General features: G+C 40.2%; 1 protein-coding gene across 5 annotated transcripts in view; it reads left to right on the forward strand.

The window, feature by feature from the left end:
* fibcd1b (fibrinogen C domain containing 1b) overlaps positions 1-19,334 on the forward strand; it is a 108,004-nt gene that overhangs the window by 51,990 nt on the left and 36,680 nt on the right. For all 5 annotated transcript variants that reach the window (XM_071466323.1, XM_071466320.1, XM_071466318.1 and 2 more), the window contains 2 exons: positions 83-242; positions 7,021-7,157. In XM_071466323.1, the coding sequence (XP_071322424.1) occupies positions 83-242; positions 7,021-7,157 (297 nt within the window). The remainder of the gene's footprint in view (positions 1-82; positions 243-7,020; positions 7,158-19,334) is intronic.

The raw sequence follows: 19,334 nt of genomic DNA on the forward strand, positions 1-19,334 counted from the left end.
ACAAACAACGGGGCATAATTACACTGTTAATGGCTTTAACTATGAATTTGTTTTCTTTTCTCTCACTGTGTATGTGTTGCAGCTGCTGTCAGACAGCCAGATCAACATGGTGAAGGTAGTGAACTCGGTGAGTGATGCTCTTAATGCCATGCAGAAGGAGAATGTGGGCCTGAAGGCGCGTGTCAAGGCCGACTTGCAGAGGGCACCAGTTAGAGGGGCCCGTTTCAAGGGCTGCGCCAATGGTAAGAGAAATTAGATGTGTCTTGACTGTATGACTTGACTTGTATGTACCTGTCTGGAAAGACTGGACTCTTTCTTTCTCTAGATTTGTCTGTCTGATAATCAGTGTGTCCGTCTGTCTCTGGATATAATTCAAACATCGCTGGCCGCCTATATGTTTGACCCTCTGCCACTGTATTCTGCTCCACGTTGTGACCCATCCCTTTGTCAGCGTAGCTCCGCTGTTCCAGTGTAGTCTGTCTGTTATCCATCTTACCACATATTCATCTAACCCAGCCTCTCCTGCTGATATCAGTATGCCTCCCTGGGCTACATCTCGTTCACATTTTCCCCTGGTCTTGGTAGGAATGTATTATTTTTTACTGTACATGAGAAATGACTTGCATGTCCATTGCCCTGTGTTTCTGAGAAGCAGAGAAGGGCCTGAGGCATCAACCCATTGGAAGGCTTTTAACTAGGCAGAGCATACCCCAGTGGCATTCCTATGCTGGATTTGCCTTACATAGGTAACCAAGGAGCACAGAGTGAGGGCATTCATGTATAGCATACAGTATGCATAATGGAGTAAGAGAGATTCTATCCACGTTTTTCTGTAAGAGGCACGATTTGAGAATGTTTCATACATCTGCAAACATTTGGGCATAGGCATGTACTGGGACTGCTGAATAACAGTGGAGGTATGTTTCCAAGCTGTCAGACTCACGTTTAATCAAAGGAAGTGAAGTTCAATACATGACGTACAGTGTTTTATTAATATCCTGCCTTAGACACAGTTTAGCCCTGTGGCATCATCAGCCTAATTGATGCAATTGAGCAATTAGCTGGCACACCTGGTACCTATCAGCTGCTGTTTGCTGAAATTTCTGCCTGGTTCTGACAATGGTGTGAAAGTAAAACTGAAAGCTTGAATATACGTCTGTCTAGTAGCTCTCTCGAGTAGCTCTGCTCTTCTGCTCCTCTTCAGTTCTAAAATCTGTTGGTTTCCAGGAGTGTGACAATACACATATTCATTCATTCATTAATTCATTCATTCATTCATTGGCCATTAGCCAAAGCTCACATCCCAGTGTAGGTTTCCTCAGGACTGCACCACTGTACCACCTGCAATACATACATATATTTTTTTATCTATATCTAATCTATATTACATACCCACTGCTGATATGTATATATGACACAGTAATGCAGAGTTTCATCAAAATTGGACCTAAAATCAGGTGGAGACATGTAAGATGAGACCAACCCTTACACCATGTGATGCAATTCAGTGAATATAGTAAATAAATAATTTGAAAACCCAATCCAACAAATTATGTGAAAAAGCTGGCAACAAGGCTGTTTTTCTTAACTCATAAAAAGTTGACATTTAGGAGATTTGTGGATTTCACAGAACAGTGTAGATAGACTGGTTGAAGCTCTGTCCATGGTGCTGAAGTGCTGGCTTTGGTTTTGCAGCATTATGCCTCATACTACCTTCCACTACCTTCCAGACTTTTTTCTGCATTAACACAGTTGCTTGAAACCTAGTGGCAATAAATGATAAATCAATCAATAGAAAAATTATCCCTTAGATCTTAGCAGAATTGTTATCTCACAGTAGGTATCGTAGCCCAATTGTGGAATTATTTCTTCGAGCTTCAGTTTCATTTGTTATCTCCTGGCTATACAGTAATGATAACGGCGACAGAAAGAGAGAGAGAACACTTTTTGTTCCCCATTGCTAAGGAACTCATTAATCAATTTATAAGCTGCATAGCATTTCCTGCCCTGTATGCACAGTGTATGGGGAGAACACAATTACAACAACACCTCACAATATGATAGAATGAGGTGTGAAGTAGCAATACTGTTCTGAAAAATCCTTAACAGAGGAAGAACATTATAAGTCTCAGCAGATATTTACTGCATGGCTAATGTCTTGCATTGTATTAGACTGTACATAGTAGGAATAACATCTGGTAAGGTGTCCATAATAAGGAATAATTGTGTATGAGCTCCATGTATTTTATTATTATTTTATTTATTTATTTATTTATTTTTGACCTTTTAGTGCCTTTATTGGATAGGTCAGTGAGAGAGTGACAGGAAAGTCAGGGAGAGAGAGGGGATGACATGCAGTAAAGGGGCACGGGTCGGATTCGAACCCAGGGCCGCGGCCTTAATGGTGCGCACTCTACCAGGTGAGCCACCGAGGCGCCCCAGCTCCATGTATTTTTAAACTGTATAATATGTGTAAGTCAGCATCTAGTCCAAGGTTGTAATGATGATTGCATCAGCCCTGTTGTGGCTGTTGGAGTGTTGTTCATAGGCTGCTCCTATTCTAATTTTTTTGTAGGGAACCCGGTGGAAAGGGGTGTCCGGTTCAGTCAGCTATCTGGAAGGGATTACAGCTCATTATTAATAGTTTTCCCACATGTGCAGCACCTCCATTTGCAGCAGTTTTGTATAGGAACGATGTCCCCTGTGTTAGTAAGTTTTACTCATAATTTATACAAGGGATATTCACGGGCACACTGGACTGTTGGATAACCTTCATGCTGATTGAACTCACTATCCCTTATGTCATGGATGTGAGAGAATAAATATATCCTTATTGACTTTATGTATCTATATGTGAGCACTCTAGAGAATTTTCCAATATACTGTATGTTTTTCTGTATGTTGCCAGCAAGGAAAGTCAACACACAGGAAGAAGCATTTAATTTGAAACCAATTTCAAATTCACATTTGTTCTTATTGGTAATGCTTTCCATGGTGCTGAATCTGTCAAGCATTCAAAGCCTTTCCCTTGAGTAATTTTTTCAAATATTCTTAAAACAGCAGTGGTTTTTTTTTACCCTCTCCTGTTCTTACAGCTGGTATATCACACCTGACAGGTCATTATAATGTCCTGGGCTCTATACAGGCAAAGGGAGGAGACAATAACAGCTGAGTCTTATGCAGCAATACTTCTTATTTGCAATGGCAGTGTCTGCCTTGCAGCTCAATTTGTGGCTTTTTGCTCTTGTATAGGGCCAGGAGTTAATTCATTAAAATACATTTTTAAGAAATTAGTTCCCAATTAGGCTGCAATAACTACTTTGCAATAACAATGGCTCTATCTTCAGGGTATATATCTCTGTTATTTGATTTATAATATACTATTCTTGTTTCATGTAAATATTCACAGTATCCACAGAGTGCTTCACATTGACCTATTTAGCTGTGTAAATGTCAGGGGTAAACCTACACAACATTCACACTAATTGAACAACCAACAACAAGGTTTCAGCACCATGGACAGAGCTTCACATATTTGGAATTCTTTCTTTCTGCTCTCTGTGTGATGTAACATGATAATACATTTGTGAAACTGTAGTATGACCTAAAAACACCAAACCAATATGTTTAGGATTAGCTAAATGTTATGTGTATACATACATGTACACTCTAAGTATGTACACTCTACTCTCCAACAAATCCTTCTTGAAAAGCAGCTCTGTATAGGTTTCCACTCCTGTTGCCTGAGGACAAACTACAACAAAAGCACCTAGCAACAATCACTCAATGTCTTTGTGGAGCGCAGCCATGACATTTTATCAAAGAGATCTACACGGAAGGAGAGAACAGCTCAAAAAACTATAAAAACATCAGCACTAATCACAAACTGATAAACAACATGCACATCTTCTCTACATGCCCATATTTATTTATCATGCATTAAATCTTTTTTTTTTTTTTTTTTTTTAAGTATGTCATGCTTGTGTGGGTTAGTTGCTTTTGCCTAATTCTATATCTTTTTTAAAATGACTTATCTTATTGTATTTTGGTGTTAAGATACTTGATGTATATGATAAACCAGAATAACAGATATGAGGAGAATGTTGCATCTACTGACATGTCACAAACACACGTGTCCATTTGTAAGGCTATATCATCCTGACACACGGTCAGTGCACCAGGAACTAAGTATCTAATAAACCCTATGCACACGTGTATGTCCCCACAGCTGTGTGCTTATCTGTTATCTGTGTGGCTGCCTCTCTATCTCACTGAAACCACTGCAGGAGTCCTACTTTTCATTTGGATTTACAAGGCATTGGTTTGACATTTGCTAGATTTCTTTATTATTATTATTATTATTGTTATTATTATTATTGTCGTCGTTGCAGCATATAAATTATTCCGTTTTATGAGTAATGCACTATAAAAAGAAAGAAAGAAAGCCAAAGCACAAACACATTTTAGATGCAGGACATGTTCATGGACACTAACTGTGATGCTTGCCACTAAATGAGCAGTGTTAGCTGAGGATAGGAAGAAGCGGTGCATTTAAATTAGTTCAGTTCCAACTGTGCACTGCCTGCGATGTCAGAGTGACTTACTTTGCAGGGTTTATGTGACTGATGATTTTGTTGCCATACAATTGTGATACAGAACAACTAACAACTATCGTCTGTCTATCCAAAGCCTCATATACTTTACCGTCTTACTCTGTGCCATAAACCTCTAGCTATCTCTCGATCTCTGTATTAAAAATACATCAATAGGCGACACCATCATAATGTTCCTTTATAATCACTGGTTGTCTTTTGAGCCAGTCCCATATCCTGCTGATATAAATCCTCAATAGAGCACCAAATCTGTGGCTGAAAATAGCCTCCAACAAATGCATTATTGTAGTCGTTTTTGAGTCACATTTTCTGGAAACTACAGTGCCCACCTGTTTTACAAACATTTTCAGCCTTTTGATAAAAAATATGGCAGCAGGGACCAGAATATTCAGAAAGTAATGAGAGACAGAGCTATTGTATGGGTGTTCATGAGATTTGTTGACAGTAAGAAAACTAGAATATCACAGGCCTTGTCCTTTAACTGTTTTAGTGTTGTAGGGAATTTTAGAGCGTTGTAAGTGTTAAGATTAAAAAAAGAGAAGTTGTTTTAGAACTGGCATCTATGGACATACAACCAGGGAGACTACTTAGCAGGAGAGCTGTACTGTGTAGGAGAATGTAAAGGCTCAGTGGACTTAGACAGGCAGGCAGCTACAGATAAAACAACGTTTACCCCGTCACTAGTTCAGGATAGGGTGTGTCAACAGGTGACAAACAGGTAGACAAAGCAAGAGGGGCAAGGCAGGCAGGCAAAGACACTATGCATACCAAGTCCATAGTTGTCCATGCAGGCAGAAACAGGCAGCAGGTAGGCTGGATAATAATGCACAACAGTCTGGCAGGAAACTGAGAGAAAGTGGCTGGTATAGTATATGAGAGCTAATTAGAGGATTGGGAACTAGTGCACAGGTGAGTTTGGGAATCAGGTGATGGCCTAAGGTGGAAAACACTGATGATTCAAGAGAGCTAATACCTACTGCTGGGTGGGAGGGAAGAGCAGGTTCTTAGATGACAGGGAGAATTAGTGACTGTTAGTGACACTGAGAACAAAACAAAGTGCTTGTAGCCACGATCAGAAACTTTTTCTGACACAACATAGATGTTGAGGGTACATGTTCAGCTCTGAAGAATGAATGCTGGAGAAATTACCAAACAACGGATGATCAAAAAACTCTAGAAGCAAGCTGAGCTTAAGTGGACCTGGAGTAACACTACAGTCAAAAGGGAAGGAGGGGGGCCTATGGAAGAGGAATTTCTCCTGCAAGGGATCAGATCATTAAACTGAAAAACTTTGAAAGCCTTTGTTATAAAGGACCAAATTCTTAAATAATGATGATATTGTCTTTTTTCAATGTCCCATGAAACCTAGACAGCTTCAGTTTCCTGTAATGAAAAGAAGACCTGGGAAATGCTAAATCAGAGCTTATTAGTCGAGGCTTACACAGAGAAACGGAAAAGCTTCGGGGAGACCGAACATTCCGTATCGTGTAGGAACTATAAAAGAAAAATCTTGTATGGCCTTTTCAAGAGCTCTCTAGGCTGTTTTAAATTCAGGAGTTTGACCCGATGAAGGTCTGGCATGCATAATCTATGACATTGTCCTCATCACAGAGTTCCTCTCCTGCTTCCTGGGGATTAGATTTTGTGTCCCTGGTGTAAGATTGGTTTCTCAGTCACAGACAAGGGTGCTACTGTTCTGCTCTGCTGTAGCGTACAAGCTCCCAGTCTCTGCCACTTCTTCTATGTACTAACTCTTCCTGAATTCTCTTTCTGCCATACTGTTACATACTCTCTCCTCGCTTCCTGCCTCTTTGTCTGAGTTTTATTACTCATATGCATATATCTCCTCACTAAGCCATACTTGTACGTCTCTGACTTCCATACGTCTTTTGTTTCCTCCTCCTTCCTACAACTTGTGTTATTGTGTCTGCACAACACCCTTGTGCCTTCCTGTCTTTATATTGACCTACTTGCGTTCCGTCTTTTTTCATGGTTTTATCTTCGCCGCACTTAGACGCTGTCGTCCTACTGTGTCATCTATCACTCGCCCATCTGTCTCATCATCTATCTCTTTTTTTGTGTGTCTTTCCTCTCAACTCCTCATCGCTCTTTCTGTCCTTTTCAAGATCCATCCTTCTGGAAATAGTTCGGAAAATGGAGTGAGAGAACACTTTGAAGGTTTCATTTTGATAGGATGACTTCACGACCCACAACCACCTTCGTGTTCACTGTACTTACATGTATAGTGCATTGGCTGTAGACACAGTGTGTGACAAGTGTTATCTCATGTTTTCCTTATTGTCTCTTTATTACCTGATCTAACTTTGCTGCCCCAAGCTCTCTCAGCTTTTGCGAGCCATACCGGACCTCATTTATTTCACGTCTCCTTACTTTCACCTCTCCCCAGGCTCGCGTCCCCGTGACTGCGGTGATCTGTACGCCAGTGGTCAGAGAGAGGATGGCATCTACTCCGTGTTTCCTGTGCACCACCCTGCAGGCTTCCAGGTCTACTGTGACATGACCACAGATGGAGGAGGCTGGACAGTGAGTCAGAGGAAAACACACACACATGCAATGCAGTGGACACACACACACACACACACACACACTTAAGCTGTGCATCTAACTGAAATAGAAACATTCACTCCGTCGCTCCATTTTCACCAGGGTTATAATCACGATGAAAATGAAAAATGAGAAATAGAAGCCTTTTTCACCATATCTGCTCTTACAAACCTGCTTTTATTGACTAAATATCCCCAAAATAAGAATGATTCACTCAGCATGAATCTTTCTAAGTGCACCATCAGTTCCATTCAAGTCACAGTCATCCAGTAAATAAGGTTTTTTTCATCGTCGTGATTATCGCCTTAAGAGGTGACCTTAAGCTGAAGTTTCAAGAGGACCTGTTTGAAAACAGTCCATTATTTTTTAGGCTTTGTTTTTCATTTGAAAAGCAGAGTACTAATTAGTCATACTTGAAGTGGGAGTGTCAACAGGTAGAGTGCTGAAACAGAAATAAATAATGCAAGTGAGCAAGACAAAAAAATCCAATAAAACCCAGCACTGAGAGACACAACGAAACTGAAACCTATGCGATGAATCATGGTGACACTTTTTGTTTAGTAGGCTAAGTAAATGGAGCCGTAATAACAGGGGTAGAGATGCAAAAGCTAGTGTAAGCTGTTATGGTGACAACTGATCGCATAACATAACTAAATTATGTAAATCTAATACATCTGCTGATGCTGAGATGTCTTACCTTATACAAAGATGGGATATAAAGATACAATATAGACGAGACAAAATGCACAGCCAGCAGCATAAAAATACAGCTTCCATTTTTTTTTTTTGTGCAGTTTGTCAATGTGCTTCAAACTCATAGAATGACACTCTCTCCATTAGAGTCGACAAATATCAGACCTGCTTATGTTTTGGTTTTATAAGTCTTGCATTCTCATCTTTATATAATAATGTTTTTGTGTTGTTAAAAGATGGAAACAGATAGATGGAACATGGAGAGAGATATTTAAAGTCTCTTAAAGTGGGGTGTTTTTTCCTTGATCAAACATCTGTCAGTTGTCTGGCCTTGCTAAAGTAAACATAGTTGTTTAAGTGAGGCTGTATACGGGAAGTGCTGCGTCTTTTGGGAATGAGAGACAGCGAGGTGAACAAACATTGACACCGAGCTGTTTGAAGTTATATTTGGAAGTGTGGTTTAGATGTATTTTACTGTGTGTGCGCGCACAAGCACGCACGCACGCGCGCGCGCACACACACACCCCATCTGACTGGTTAAAGCCATTTATTTCTCTTTGTTCTGAAGTGTACTGTAGCAGTCCTCAGGGAGAGCAGAGCAGTTCTTAATAGAGAACTAAGGCCTTGTAACACTTAAAGAGTTTGAAATTTCAGCTCCACAAATCCATGACAAGTCTTTCTTTACAGGTTGTGACACATTTTAGTAAAGCATCCAGGGGCTGATTTTAGAACCTGTCCAAAACTATTCAGTGATTGATTTACAAAAGTTGAAGAATTAATTGTTCTGGAAATAATTTCTTTTTCTTTCATGTTGTGGAAAGTGGTTCAGGCTGCATTAAAATGTTCTACATGCTTTAAGGGGACAAATAAATCTACTGCGTTATGTATTAAAATCAAGTCTGCCAGATATTTTTCAGTTTGTAGGTGTGATTCTGTCTTGTTAACAAGATTTTGATGGATATTTTAAAACCCCTTCAGACTGACATTATAGAACTTCCCTCGTTGAATGTGTGAAAATGTTACGAGGTGTGAAATTTTCAATAAGAAGGAATTCTCCAACCTGTAAACAGATCTTCTTGCAGTCTTTGGCGGGTGGACACGTGCAAATGTATTTGTCAGATTTTTACTGTACCGAACTCTAATGCTGCTATTAATATGTCTACAATAATTATACATATTATCAAGCATAACATTAAGAAGAAGAATAGCAAAGCTACATGTGTCCTAGAGTAGGGTTAAGATCCAGGTTTTATACTGGTCTTCTACGACAAACAACACATATCAAACTTCAGCCCAAGTCACTGTTACATTGGCATGACAGTGAATTGTGCGTGAACGTGTGTGTGCTTGTAAATCGGTGACTAACTGTGCGAGATAGGCAAGGTCGTACCCTCCTATCATCAAATAAAGAGAGACTGTCAGAGTGACAGAGTGCTTACTGCAGCATGATGGAATAGAGCTGCATACCAGGCTGTCAGTGCGGGGCAAATGCCCGTGTGTGTGTGTGTGTGTGTGTGTGTGCATGAATTAATGCATGTGCAAAAGTGTGTGCACCAACACAGAAAGAGCTTGCGAGTGTTTTCCCTCCCTTTTTTCATACAGTGCAAAAATGTTAAGTAACCACATTTTGCATTTTGTCTTATAAAAGGATTTACATAGCAGCCCAGATTGAAGTGATAATGTAGCCGTTACTGATCCTGCCAGGTGTGTAGAGCTGATTGTGATAACACTTGAGCCTCATTAAGAGATCAGCGTGCTGTGATCCAACAGGGGCAGGTAGGAAGACGGGATGCTCGGTGAGTTGAGTGGCTTACTGTCTGTCTGATGGCTGAGCTTAAATAAGGAATGAGCCCATATGCTGCCACCTCATTAGCATACTTTGACATACCGTTGCACTGTAGCAGAGACTGCTGGAGACAGACTGAGAGATGAGCAGGTTACTGACAAGAGGGAGGGAACAGAGGAGAGAGCAGGACTCAGATGAGACAAAGAAAAGAGAGCGACTGATGAATCTGATGTGGAGAGAGGAAGAGAGGGAGGAAGTGAGACATACAGATGAAGGTAACACAACAGGGGAACAGCAATTTTATTTATTTTTTTCAATACCCTGCAACGCCTTAATTCAGATAAAGCCTTGGTGATAAAATCTCTCTGTTCTATTGTATTTGCTGTAAAAAGATAGCCCCTTGGGAGCCTGGGGGATAATGCAGATGTCTTAAGTAATGGTGACAAGAGGAGATGTTGATCAGCAGCACTGTAGCATCAGTCAGTGATGACCTTCAGGAGGATGTCTGTCCATATGTCTCTTTATATGTCTACATGTCACACATGTCACCAAGGATTTGTTTTGCATGTGCGGTTATGTTGCTGTGTAGGTAGACATGCAGGGTTCGTGGTTCATGGTCCTGCTCATGGTTTGCAAAAGTTCAAAGAAAATGACAAAAAATATCAGCCATCGCAAAAGGAAACAGATTTTGTATGATCAAAGAAGCCATTTTCCATATTTCTCTGCCTGATGTACAATCAAGCAAAACCAACCCAACACGTCCCACAAAAACCACGGCTTCTAACTTCATAAATGAGAAATTAGCTTCAAAAAACACTTTATCTCTGTATAAGACGCCTAGCGTTTTCACCTGATCATCTGTACTATAAATCACTCATTGCCATGTTGCTGCATAAATTACAATGCTGCCTTATTAATAGTTTTTGCTGAATGCTTTAAGCGTTAATGAAGATCTGTTTTCCCCAGAGATCAGAAAAAAAAGAGATGATGTGAACCATACCTGTCAGGAGCTTTCAGAGAGAGAGAGAGAGAGGGAGAGAGAGAGAGAGGCAGAAAATGTATGGTTGATGGAGCTTTGAGGTGGAGGGTAACTCTACATTAATGTGTATAGCCAGTGGTACTGGCAGTGGTAACGCTGAATATACGGTGTTTGCACAGTGCTGCTGACTTCACTGAAATCACATGAACTTAAGGCAGGAACATCCTCTAGGGCATAATGACTCATGGATCATATATAAATGTATGCCTATTTTTTCCCTTTTTGAAGTGAAGAGGCCAGACACAAGGAGGTTTCTAGCAAACTCTCTGTGGTTATCTTTTGCTCGCTTTAGCTACTGAGAAGACAGCGTCAGGTGTTTATTACGCAGTGCATTCAGAAAGTATTCAGACCCCTACACTTTTTTCACATCTTGCTATGGTGCCTCCTTAAAATCATTTCAGAATCAGAATCAGAAATACTTTATTAATCCCTCACGGGAAATTGATATGTTGCAGTGCTCCATTTCACATTTACAGAATATAATAAAAATGATAATAATAATGTAACCCCCCATCCTCAAAATAATATATATATATATATATAATTATATATAATTATATATATTATTATATCATATATATTTATTTATTTATTTATTTATTTATTTTTAATTTAATTTACGTGACATTTAGAGTACAGATTGAAGTTATATACAGGATGTTCCTGTATCAGTCCACAGTCTACTGAGTGAACTATCAAACTGACATTGGTATTCAGACCCTTTACTCAGTACTTGGTTGAAGCACCTTTTGGCAGCGATTACAGCCTCGAGTCTTCTTGGGTGTGATGCAACAAGCTTTCCACACCTGGATTTGGGGATTTTCTGTCATTCTTCTCTGCAGATCCTGTCAAGCTGTCAGGTTGGATGGGGACTGTAAGCGGACAGCCATTTTCAGGTCTCTTCAGAGATTCAGGGCTCTGCCTCAGCACTAGTCTGAGGTCCTGAGTGCTCTGGACCAGGTTTTCAATAATGATTTCTCTGTATTTTGCTTCATTCAGCTTTCCCTCAACCCTGACCAGTCTCACACAGCATGACGCTGCCACCTTCCTCTTTCACCGTTGGGATGGTATTGGGCAGGTGATGATTGGTGCTTGGTTTCCTCCTGATGTGACACTTAGAACTGAGGCCAGACAGTTCAATCTTGGTGTCATCAGACCAGAGAGTCTTGTTTCTCAAAGTCTGAGAGTCATTTGGGTGCATTCAGCCGTCTCTCACTAAGGAAAGGCTTCCATCTGGCATCATTGCAGTGCTGTAGTGATGGCTGTCCTTCTGGAAGTTTCTCCCATTTCCAGACAGGATCTCTGGAGCCAGAGTGATCACTTGGTTTTTGGTCACCTCTGTTACCAAGACCCCTCTCTCCCGACTGCTCAGTTTAGCCAGGTGGTCAGCTCCAGGAAGCATCCTGGTTCCAAACTTCTTCCATTTAAGAATTATGGAGGACAATGTGCTCTTGGGAACCTGTAATGCAGTGGAATTTTTGTATAGCCTTCCCCAGATCTGTAGCTTGACACAATACTCTGTCTGAGCTCTGCAGGCATTTCCTTCCACCTCATGGCTTTGATTTTGCTTTGATATGAATTGTCAGCTGGGAGACCTTCTATAGACAGGCGTGTGTCTTTCCAAATCATGTCCATCACTTGAAATGACCACAGGTCAACTCCAATAAAGGTCTAGAAACATCTCAGATATGATCAAGAGAAATGGGAGGCATGAGATAAATATTAAGTGTCATGGCCAAGGTTCTAAATTGTAATAAGTTAATTACAATAGAAGAGGTGAGGTGTTTTCCCACTATACTAGCAGCGTGTGATGGCTCATGTTAGCTTACATAAGCAAACTTTAGATGGATGCTAAGTAACTGACATTAACGAGTACAGTTGCTGACTGTATGGCTGTTTTCCTATGTGTGATCTTGTCAAACTACTTTTTAGAACATGACAGATACAGTAGGTCTAACCATGATTTCTTTAAAACAACCGATTTCAGGAAATCTTGGGATATTAAAAGTTTTTGACCTCTAGTAGTTTCCTACAGTGGTTTCACAGTCTTGTTTAAAAACACATGTATGTGGGTGTACAAACCGGTGATGCAGTACACATTCCTGCTCGTGATTTCAAATTATTCAATTTATCAATAACTGGCAGTGACATGCCAATATATGCAGCAATGCTACATATGGAAGGAAATAGAATCAACACATTTGTTAGTTTGTTCATTTGGTGAGTAACACGCTAACACAGGGCATCTTTAAGGCAAATTCAACGTGCTGTCCTCTAATTACTATTTTTGGCAATTGTGGTTGCCGTTATGAAGGTTGTGTCGTCTTACTTAAAATCTTAATGGTTCAATAACAAGTCACCAAGACTCAAATGGAAATTGTGACACAATATTGTTTGTGTATTTTATGAAAGAAGATAGTGAGGATTTGTATCAGTTCAATGTAATCTCAATCAATCGTGTAATTTATTGTCAGTTTGAGGAACTACATATGAGAAAAGAAGAGAGGAGAGGAGAGGAGACATTAGTACAGGTTGATGTGGGTGGTTGTCAGAGGAAATTGGGTGGTATTTCTCCGCTGACATAACTCACGCCCTGGAGAGTGTCTGACCACACAGGAAGGAGAGATGATGGCAGATAGGACATAAAAGAAAAGAGCTGTCATCACTAGGCCCTAAGCCCCCTCAACACACACATACAAACACGCACATACCACACACTCTGCCTACCTCTACAGAATGAGTTGGATGGGACAAAATGACCTTTTCGAGTAGTGAAAGAGGCACAGAGTGCGTCAACATTCACTAAATGTGTGTTCATATGTGCTTACAGATCCACCCAGTCACACACAAACATACTAAAATATATATACACACACACACACAAGCCCTCACTCAGATGGAGTAATCCTTTGGGCATGTGGTCTACCTGTTTCAGCCAAGGGAGATTTCAAATGCCATTTAAATACAGCCTCACGGCTTAGGGTAATGTCTTCTATTATTACTATTTTATTTGTTAAAAGGAAGGGACTAAAAATGACCATGGCATAAATAATGAATGAGAGTACATATATCAGAGTGCAGTGTGGAGTTGCATTATCAAATGGTGCTTTTATCAGAAGTACTGCAATCACTCTCAAATATTCAATTCAGCTAAGAACTGAAATGTAAAAGTTTGAGATTGAATGTACGATTGTGTGCATGTTGTATCACTCCTTTAGAGGCTTGGAGTGCCTTTTGAGCATTTCGGCGCGTACGGTATAGGCTTTTTCAGTATTTCTATCTGACTCAGAGGTTCTTCAATATTTCATCTCTGTTAGTTTATTGGTTTGGAAAAAAAAGAAGAAAACCCAGGATGGATGTTTGTGCAGTTGTGTCTTATCTGTAAATGTTTTGTAAAGGTAGGAAAATTGAAAACTTCAGACTACAATCCAACTTTTGTTCAAAACACATTTATTTCCTATAATATTTTGATTCAGTGCACTGAATTGTGAGTTTACTCACATTGGTTTCTATTTTTTTTTTTTTTTTCTTTTTATCGTTCCCTTTTCTGGGCAATGGTGCTAACATTACCCTCATTAACTGGAATGAGAAGACAGTTTGTTGTGTTGCTGAAAAGACAGCACTGGTAGCATTATCACGCACAGTGTCAGACGTGTCCTTCAGGATATTAGCGCCATTAGCCGGGACTGGGTGCAGGTTACGTGAGGAAAGGTTAGACAGCTGTGCTGCAGGAACATTCACTGATGTTGTATTTCCTCCCTGCTACATGAGCAGACACGCGAATAGGACTCACTCACTGCTGCTCGATGTTTTTTATGCCATTAGAGTTTTTTTTTTGTTTTTTTTCCAACTAAAAGCTTAAGCAGTCAAAAGAAAGAACATTAGTGTGAAAACTAAGGCTTTTACAATACAGAGTATGTGCTAGAAGAGTCAGACTGCTGAACCAATATAGGTAAATTTTATTTATAGTTTACATGTTCTGTATTTTATTTACTTTTTAGCCACGCAAGCAGTTGATGCACCACATTGGTCCTGAACAAACTACCTTTGCAAATAAAACATGCATTTCTATTCAATGTTGCTTTTATAGGACCCAAAAAACTAGACATGAATTATGTCTCAAAAAGACGAAGATGAAGATTTAGATGGATTTAATGAATACTAATGGTAGAGGAGGGGCGAGGGAGGCTGGCGATGGCGGGGGACCGGCAGACCGAAGGGCTGGAAGGAAAGGTGGAGACTGGCAGGTGGCTTGCTGAGTGAGAGATGAGATGGCTGAGTAATGAGCTGAGGTGGCGGTCGTGGAGACAGCTGGAATCCTAGGCACAGGAGAAAATCTGGACCGCGACTTGCACGAGGTAAATCACAAGAATTACTGGAGTGTCTGTGGTCGTGAGCCGGCCAAGTGTGTAGCTGCCACTGAACAGGCGGAACAATCTGACGATGAGTGGAAGGAGAGCCGCGGTGCTTGAGCTGTGAGTTGATGAGGTGATTGCAGACAGATGTGGAGTTTAACCAGGTGCCAGTTGAAGTAAGCCGTGCCCATGACACACACACACACATGCACCGTAGGGAGGAGGAGAAACAGGAGAAAACAGGGAGAACACAGGGAAACACAAGGGGGAAAAAAAAAAAAACTGGGGTCACAGCTGGAGCTGAGACACATGGTCCCCAGAGGATGAATCCTACTGACTTTGATGATTCCCTGACTTTTCATCTAGTGCCACCATGAGGTTGACATTTGTGGTTTTGATTGTAATGAAATCTGGTACGGACAGTCATGTTCCCTTTGAGATGAATCACAATAACTTCACTGACTTTTACTGTAGTACCATCATCAGGTCAAAATTTGATTTGATTTGATTTCATTTGTCCAATACTTTTATGATTTATGACCAAATACCTTTAAAACCTATAACATGATAGTCACTTGTACTCTGTGTTACTCTGTAGCATGCAAACATGCTAAGCTAAAATGGTGAACATGGTAAAAATTATACTTGGAAAACATCCGCATGTTAGCATTGGCGTTATGAGCATGTCTATTGTGATCTTTGCTTTTATGCTGCCACACTGTTAACAGTGTGATGATAAATCTTTCCCTGTGGTGGATCTTTGTCACGCCCATGCAAAGATTTTAAAAAATGTCTAAAAAAACCTCCGAAGAAATCTACCTGTTAACCCTGTTTCTCTTAATCCTTTAACCCAATAAGGAAAACCAGGTTTCTTGTTTGTATGATGCCTGAAAAATCAGGTTACTGCCGAAAGCCAGGAATAATCTTTTTTACTTAAGTACATGTAAATGCAGAAATTGCGTTTGCATGTATGTGTGTGTGACAGAGAGAGAAAGAGTGTTTGTGGATGATTGTGTTTCTCCTTCTGTTCTCGCTCGCTGCTGCTGCTGTGTTCAGAGCACATCTGTCTTTCTGATAGGATTATAAAACATTCACCAACAGATGTTGGCAGTCCTCTTTGAAGATGGAAATTCTGTCGACTGCTGTGGTTTTTACAAGTGCTTTCATCAGACGATGTTGAATTTGTCACCGCATCATCAATATTCTTAACAATGTAATCAAATTGTTAGCAATTCCTCTGCCAGTTTGTTTTGATCTAAGTTAAATCTGAAAGGTGTGAGGCAGCCTTTGGTGCTGATTCTATTAGTATCAAACCTTGCTTCATTTATTTATTTATTTTTTCTTTTATCCTTTTTTCTACAGTTTTCCTGTATTGTGTTCAGAGCTTACATATCTGCTTATTTCTGTATTTAACCATTTTCTCTGTGTAATTCAGTCTGTCTCTCATGGCTGTATGTATTAATCACTCTCTGAAGATGTTACCAATTATCTTCAGTTTGTCAGTATAGAGCAGCAGTACTAAGTGACATCTGCTGCCAAAGCACCAAACATATAAACATAGTGTGCTCACAGTGTGTACATGCCAGGAGCTAACAAGCTATTGGCACATTTCCTATTTTCCACCAAGTCATATGCCAGACTGTAAATCTGCCCCAATCAGCTTTGGAGTGCTTGTGTGGATCCTTCGCGGTGCTCTGGTCTGTCAGTCAGGGTGTCCGTCTGTGCACGCTGTGGGCTCCCAGTAGTTGACAGAAAGCCTGCTGAAGAGCTTAAGGCAGCTTGTTAAGTAGCCTTCATCTACTGCAGAGATTACAGGGAGCTTAATGTGATCATGCCAGTGCAGTAGCCCTTTAGCAAGTGTTGGGTGAGATGGTCATTAAGGATAGGAGATTTCCTTGTTAATTCTATTTGACATTTTACTTGACTTGCGTGTTTCTAGGTTAAAATGCTTTACCTATAACTCACACTCAACATTTAACATTTGCAGGTAGATACTTACTCTATGAGTCCTTTCATTTACATAAAATGATTTTATAAAACAGTCTTTTTTTTTCACATTATTTTTAGCAAAGTTTTTTTTTTTTTGACAAGTTGCAATGGGGGTTGAAGACCTGGAACACGGGTCTCACTTTTCCGAAGAGCTGTCACAGAGTTCCCTTGACTGGGGAGGAAGAATACAAGAGACTTAACTGTCAATACTTAGTTTATGGGTCCTTGCTGACACAGGCACTCTGACAAAACATGTTACAGCAACCACTGCCCCCCCTCAAAGGTACTTTCCTTCATCTGTATGGCCTGTCTGCCTTTGTGCTGTATTAGGCTACCATGCATCAAGAAGGAACTGAGAGGAGAAAGAGCTGTTTCACTGTTCAACTGTTACGGTGCAACTTCCCGGTACAAAAGTGGCAACAGCGAAAAGCGATGGAGATAATTTAGTGCACCTAGAAAACAAAAACAAGTGTAATGTTTGTGCACAAGCTCGAATGTTAAGACAAAGAAAATGAAGCTAATGAACTAAAACAAAATGAACAGAAGGTGAGAATATAGGAAATGTATTTAGTCATTTGTGTCTTGCCAGCTGCCTCATCTGGACTGATTTCTTCACTAACTGACGACTCTCACCATATTGTGAGCAACTGCAATTACACAAATTCCCTATATTGACAATTTTCTTTATGATGCATTTTCTTACAGTAAATATACACTGCTGCAGACGTGGAGATAAGTCTGAAAAAAAAGTTTCCTCTGAGAGATTGGTTGTTTAGGCTTTGTGGAGCATGTAGAACAGCTTGTACAAAGAATTAATTACCTAAGAGCAGCAAGGAAAAGGGATAAAGTCAGAACACTGCAATATGGAGAAAGAGTGATGGAGGGTGTGAGGGCCACACGGTGAGAGGAAGTAAGAAGAAGAAAGAAAAACTTTTTTCTAATATTTTTATTGTACAGATGGTGAAAAAATAAACAATTTACAAGACAATACAATAGCAATAAATGAAACAGTGAAGCTTCTAATGCTGCATTATTGAAGACACTTTGAAGAGTGTCGGTTTAATTTTATGATGATTAACAATTAATAATGCATTATATTATATAAACCAAATAATACATCCTAGTGTATTAAATTATATCATCAGGTCTCTGTTATTTTGTGACCAGTGGAACAAAGATTACATAATGAAGTAGGCCAAGCTTTTTTTAAAATGACATTTGCAACATTTAGAACCAATGCATGTTAGTGCTCTGGGTTCCATTAGCTGTTATTAGTGTGTTCGCTACTGGGATGTTCATGCCATTATGAGCAGAGCCTGTAGTCATTATTGATTTTGTAGCCCAGTTTTTGGATTGTTCTGTACTTTCTGTGACGAGGCCTTGCTCAGTGAAATGGCTGCTGCGGCACAACTGCAGTTCTCGCGTGTGTGTGTGTGTGTGTGTGTGTGTGTGTGTGTGTGTGTGTGTGTGCTCGAACATCACCTGCCCCACACCCAAATAGAACAAGTCTGTCAGCTTCTGACCTTGACAGAAACAACTTTAATGTCAGGCTCTGCCCTCTAGCTAGACATTGTGTGTAAGGATTTGTCAGTTGGGATGTTAAGCTGGGTCCCAATGGAAACTGTGTTTGTGTCTGTCTGTCTGTCTGTCAGTGTGTGTGTGTGTGTGTGTATGTGTGTGTGTGTGTGTGTGTGTGTGTGTGTTGGGGGGATGAGGTGACAGCAGCCAGGTCTCAATAAAACAGAGGCATTTGCGCTACAGTATAAACTTGTACATCTGTAAAAGTGTACATATGCACACTTATAGACGCTGAACTGGACTTTTGTTTCTTCAAAGCTGAAGTTGAAAAGCTGTTGTCTTGTGGCACCAACAGTCTTTTACAATCCTTTCTGCCGCTGAGATGGAGTAATGGTTCTTTTTCAGTAACTATAATGTTAAGAGTCAGGCAGGCTCATCTGTTTCTCAGCTGCATATTCCTGAACTTTAACATTAACATTTACACCCACACACTTAAACAATACCAAGTACAGTGCTGACACACAACACAATTACTCTCTCACACACACACACACACACGTGCACACAAACAGAGGCAATTGTGCATGCAAAGAAATATGTGAAACCCACATCTATTGAACGTGCTTAGTAGCATACATACAAAACTTTTGTAACCTTTTTGGCTTTCCATACAGTACATGCATACAAGCATTTTTAACCATGCAGACATATGCATATGTCCACACAGACAGACACAAACACCCAGTCACACGTACTGTGTAATACTCCCAAAATCC

This window comes from Trachinotus anak, unplaced genomic scaffold (genome assembly GCF_046630095.1).
Source record: "Trachinotus anak isolate AG129_WGS33_773 ecotype Australia unplaced genomic scaffold, CSIRO_AGI_Tana_v1 ptg000028l, whole genome shotgun sequence".
NCBI lineage: Eukaryota > Metazoa > Chordata > Actinopteri > Carangiformes > Carangidae > Trachinotus > Trachinotus anak.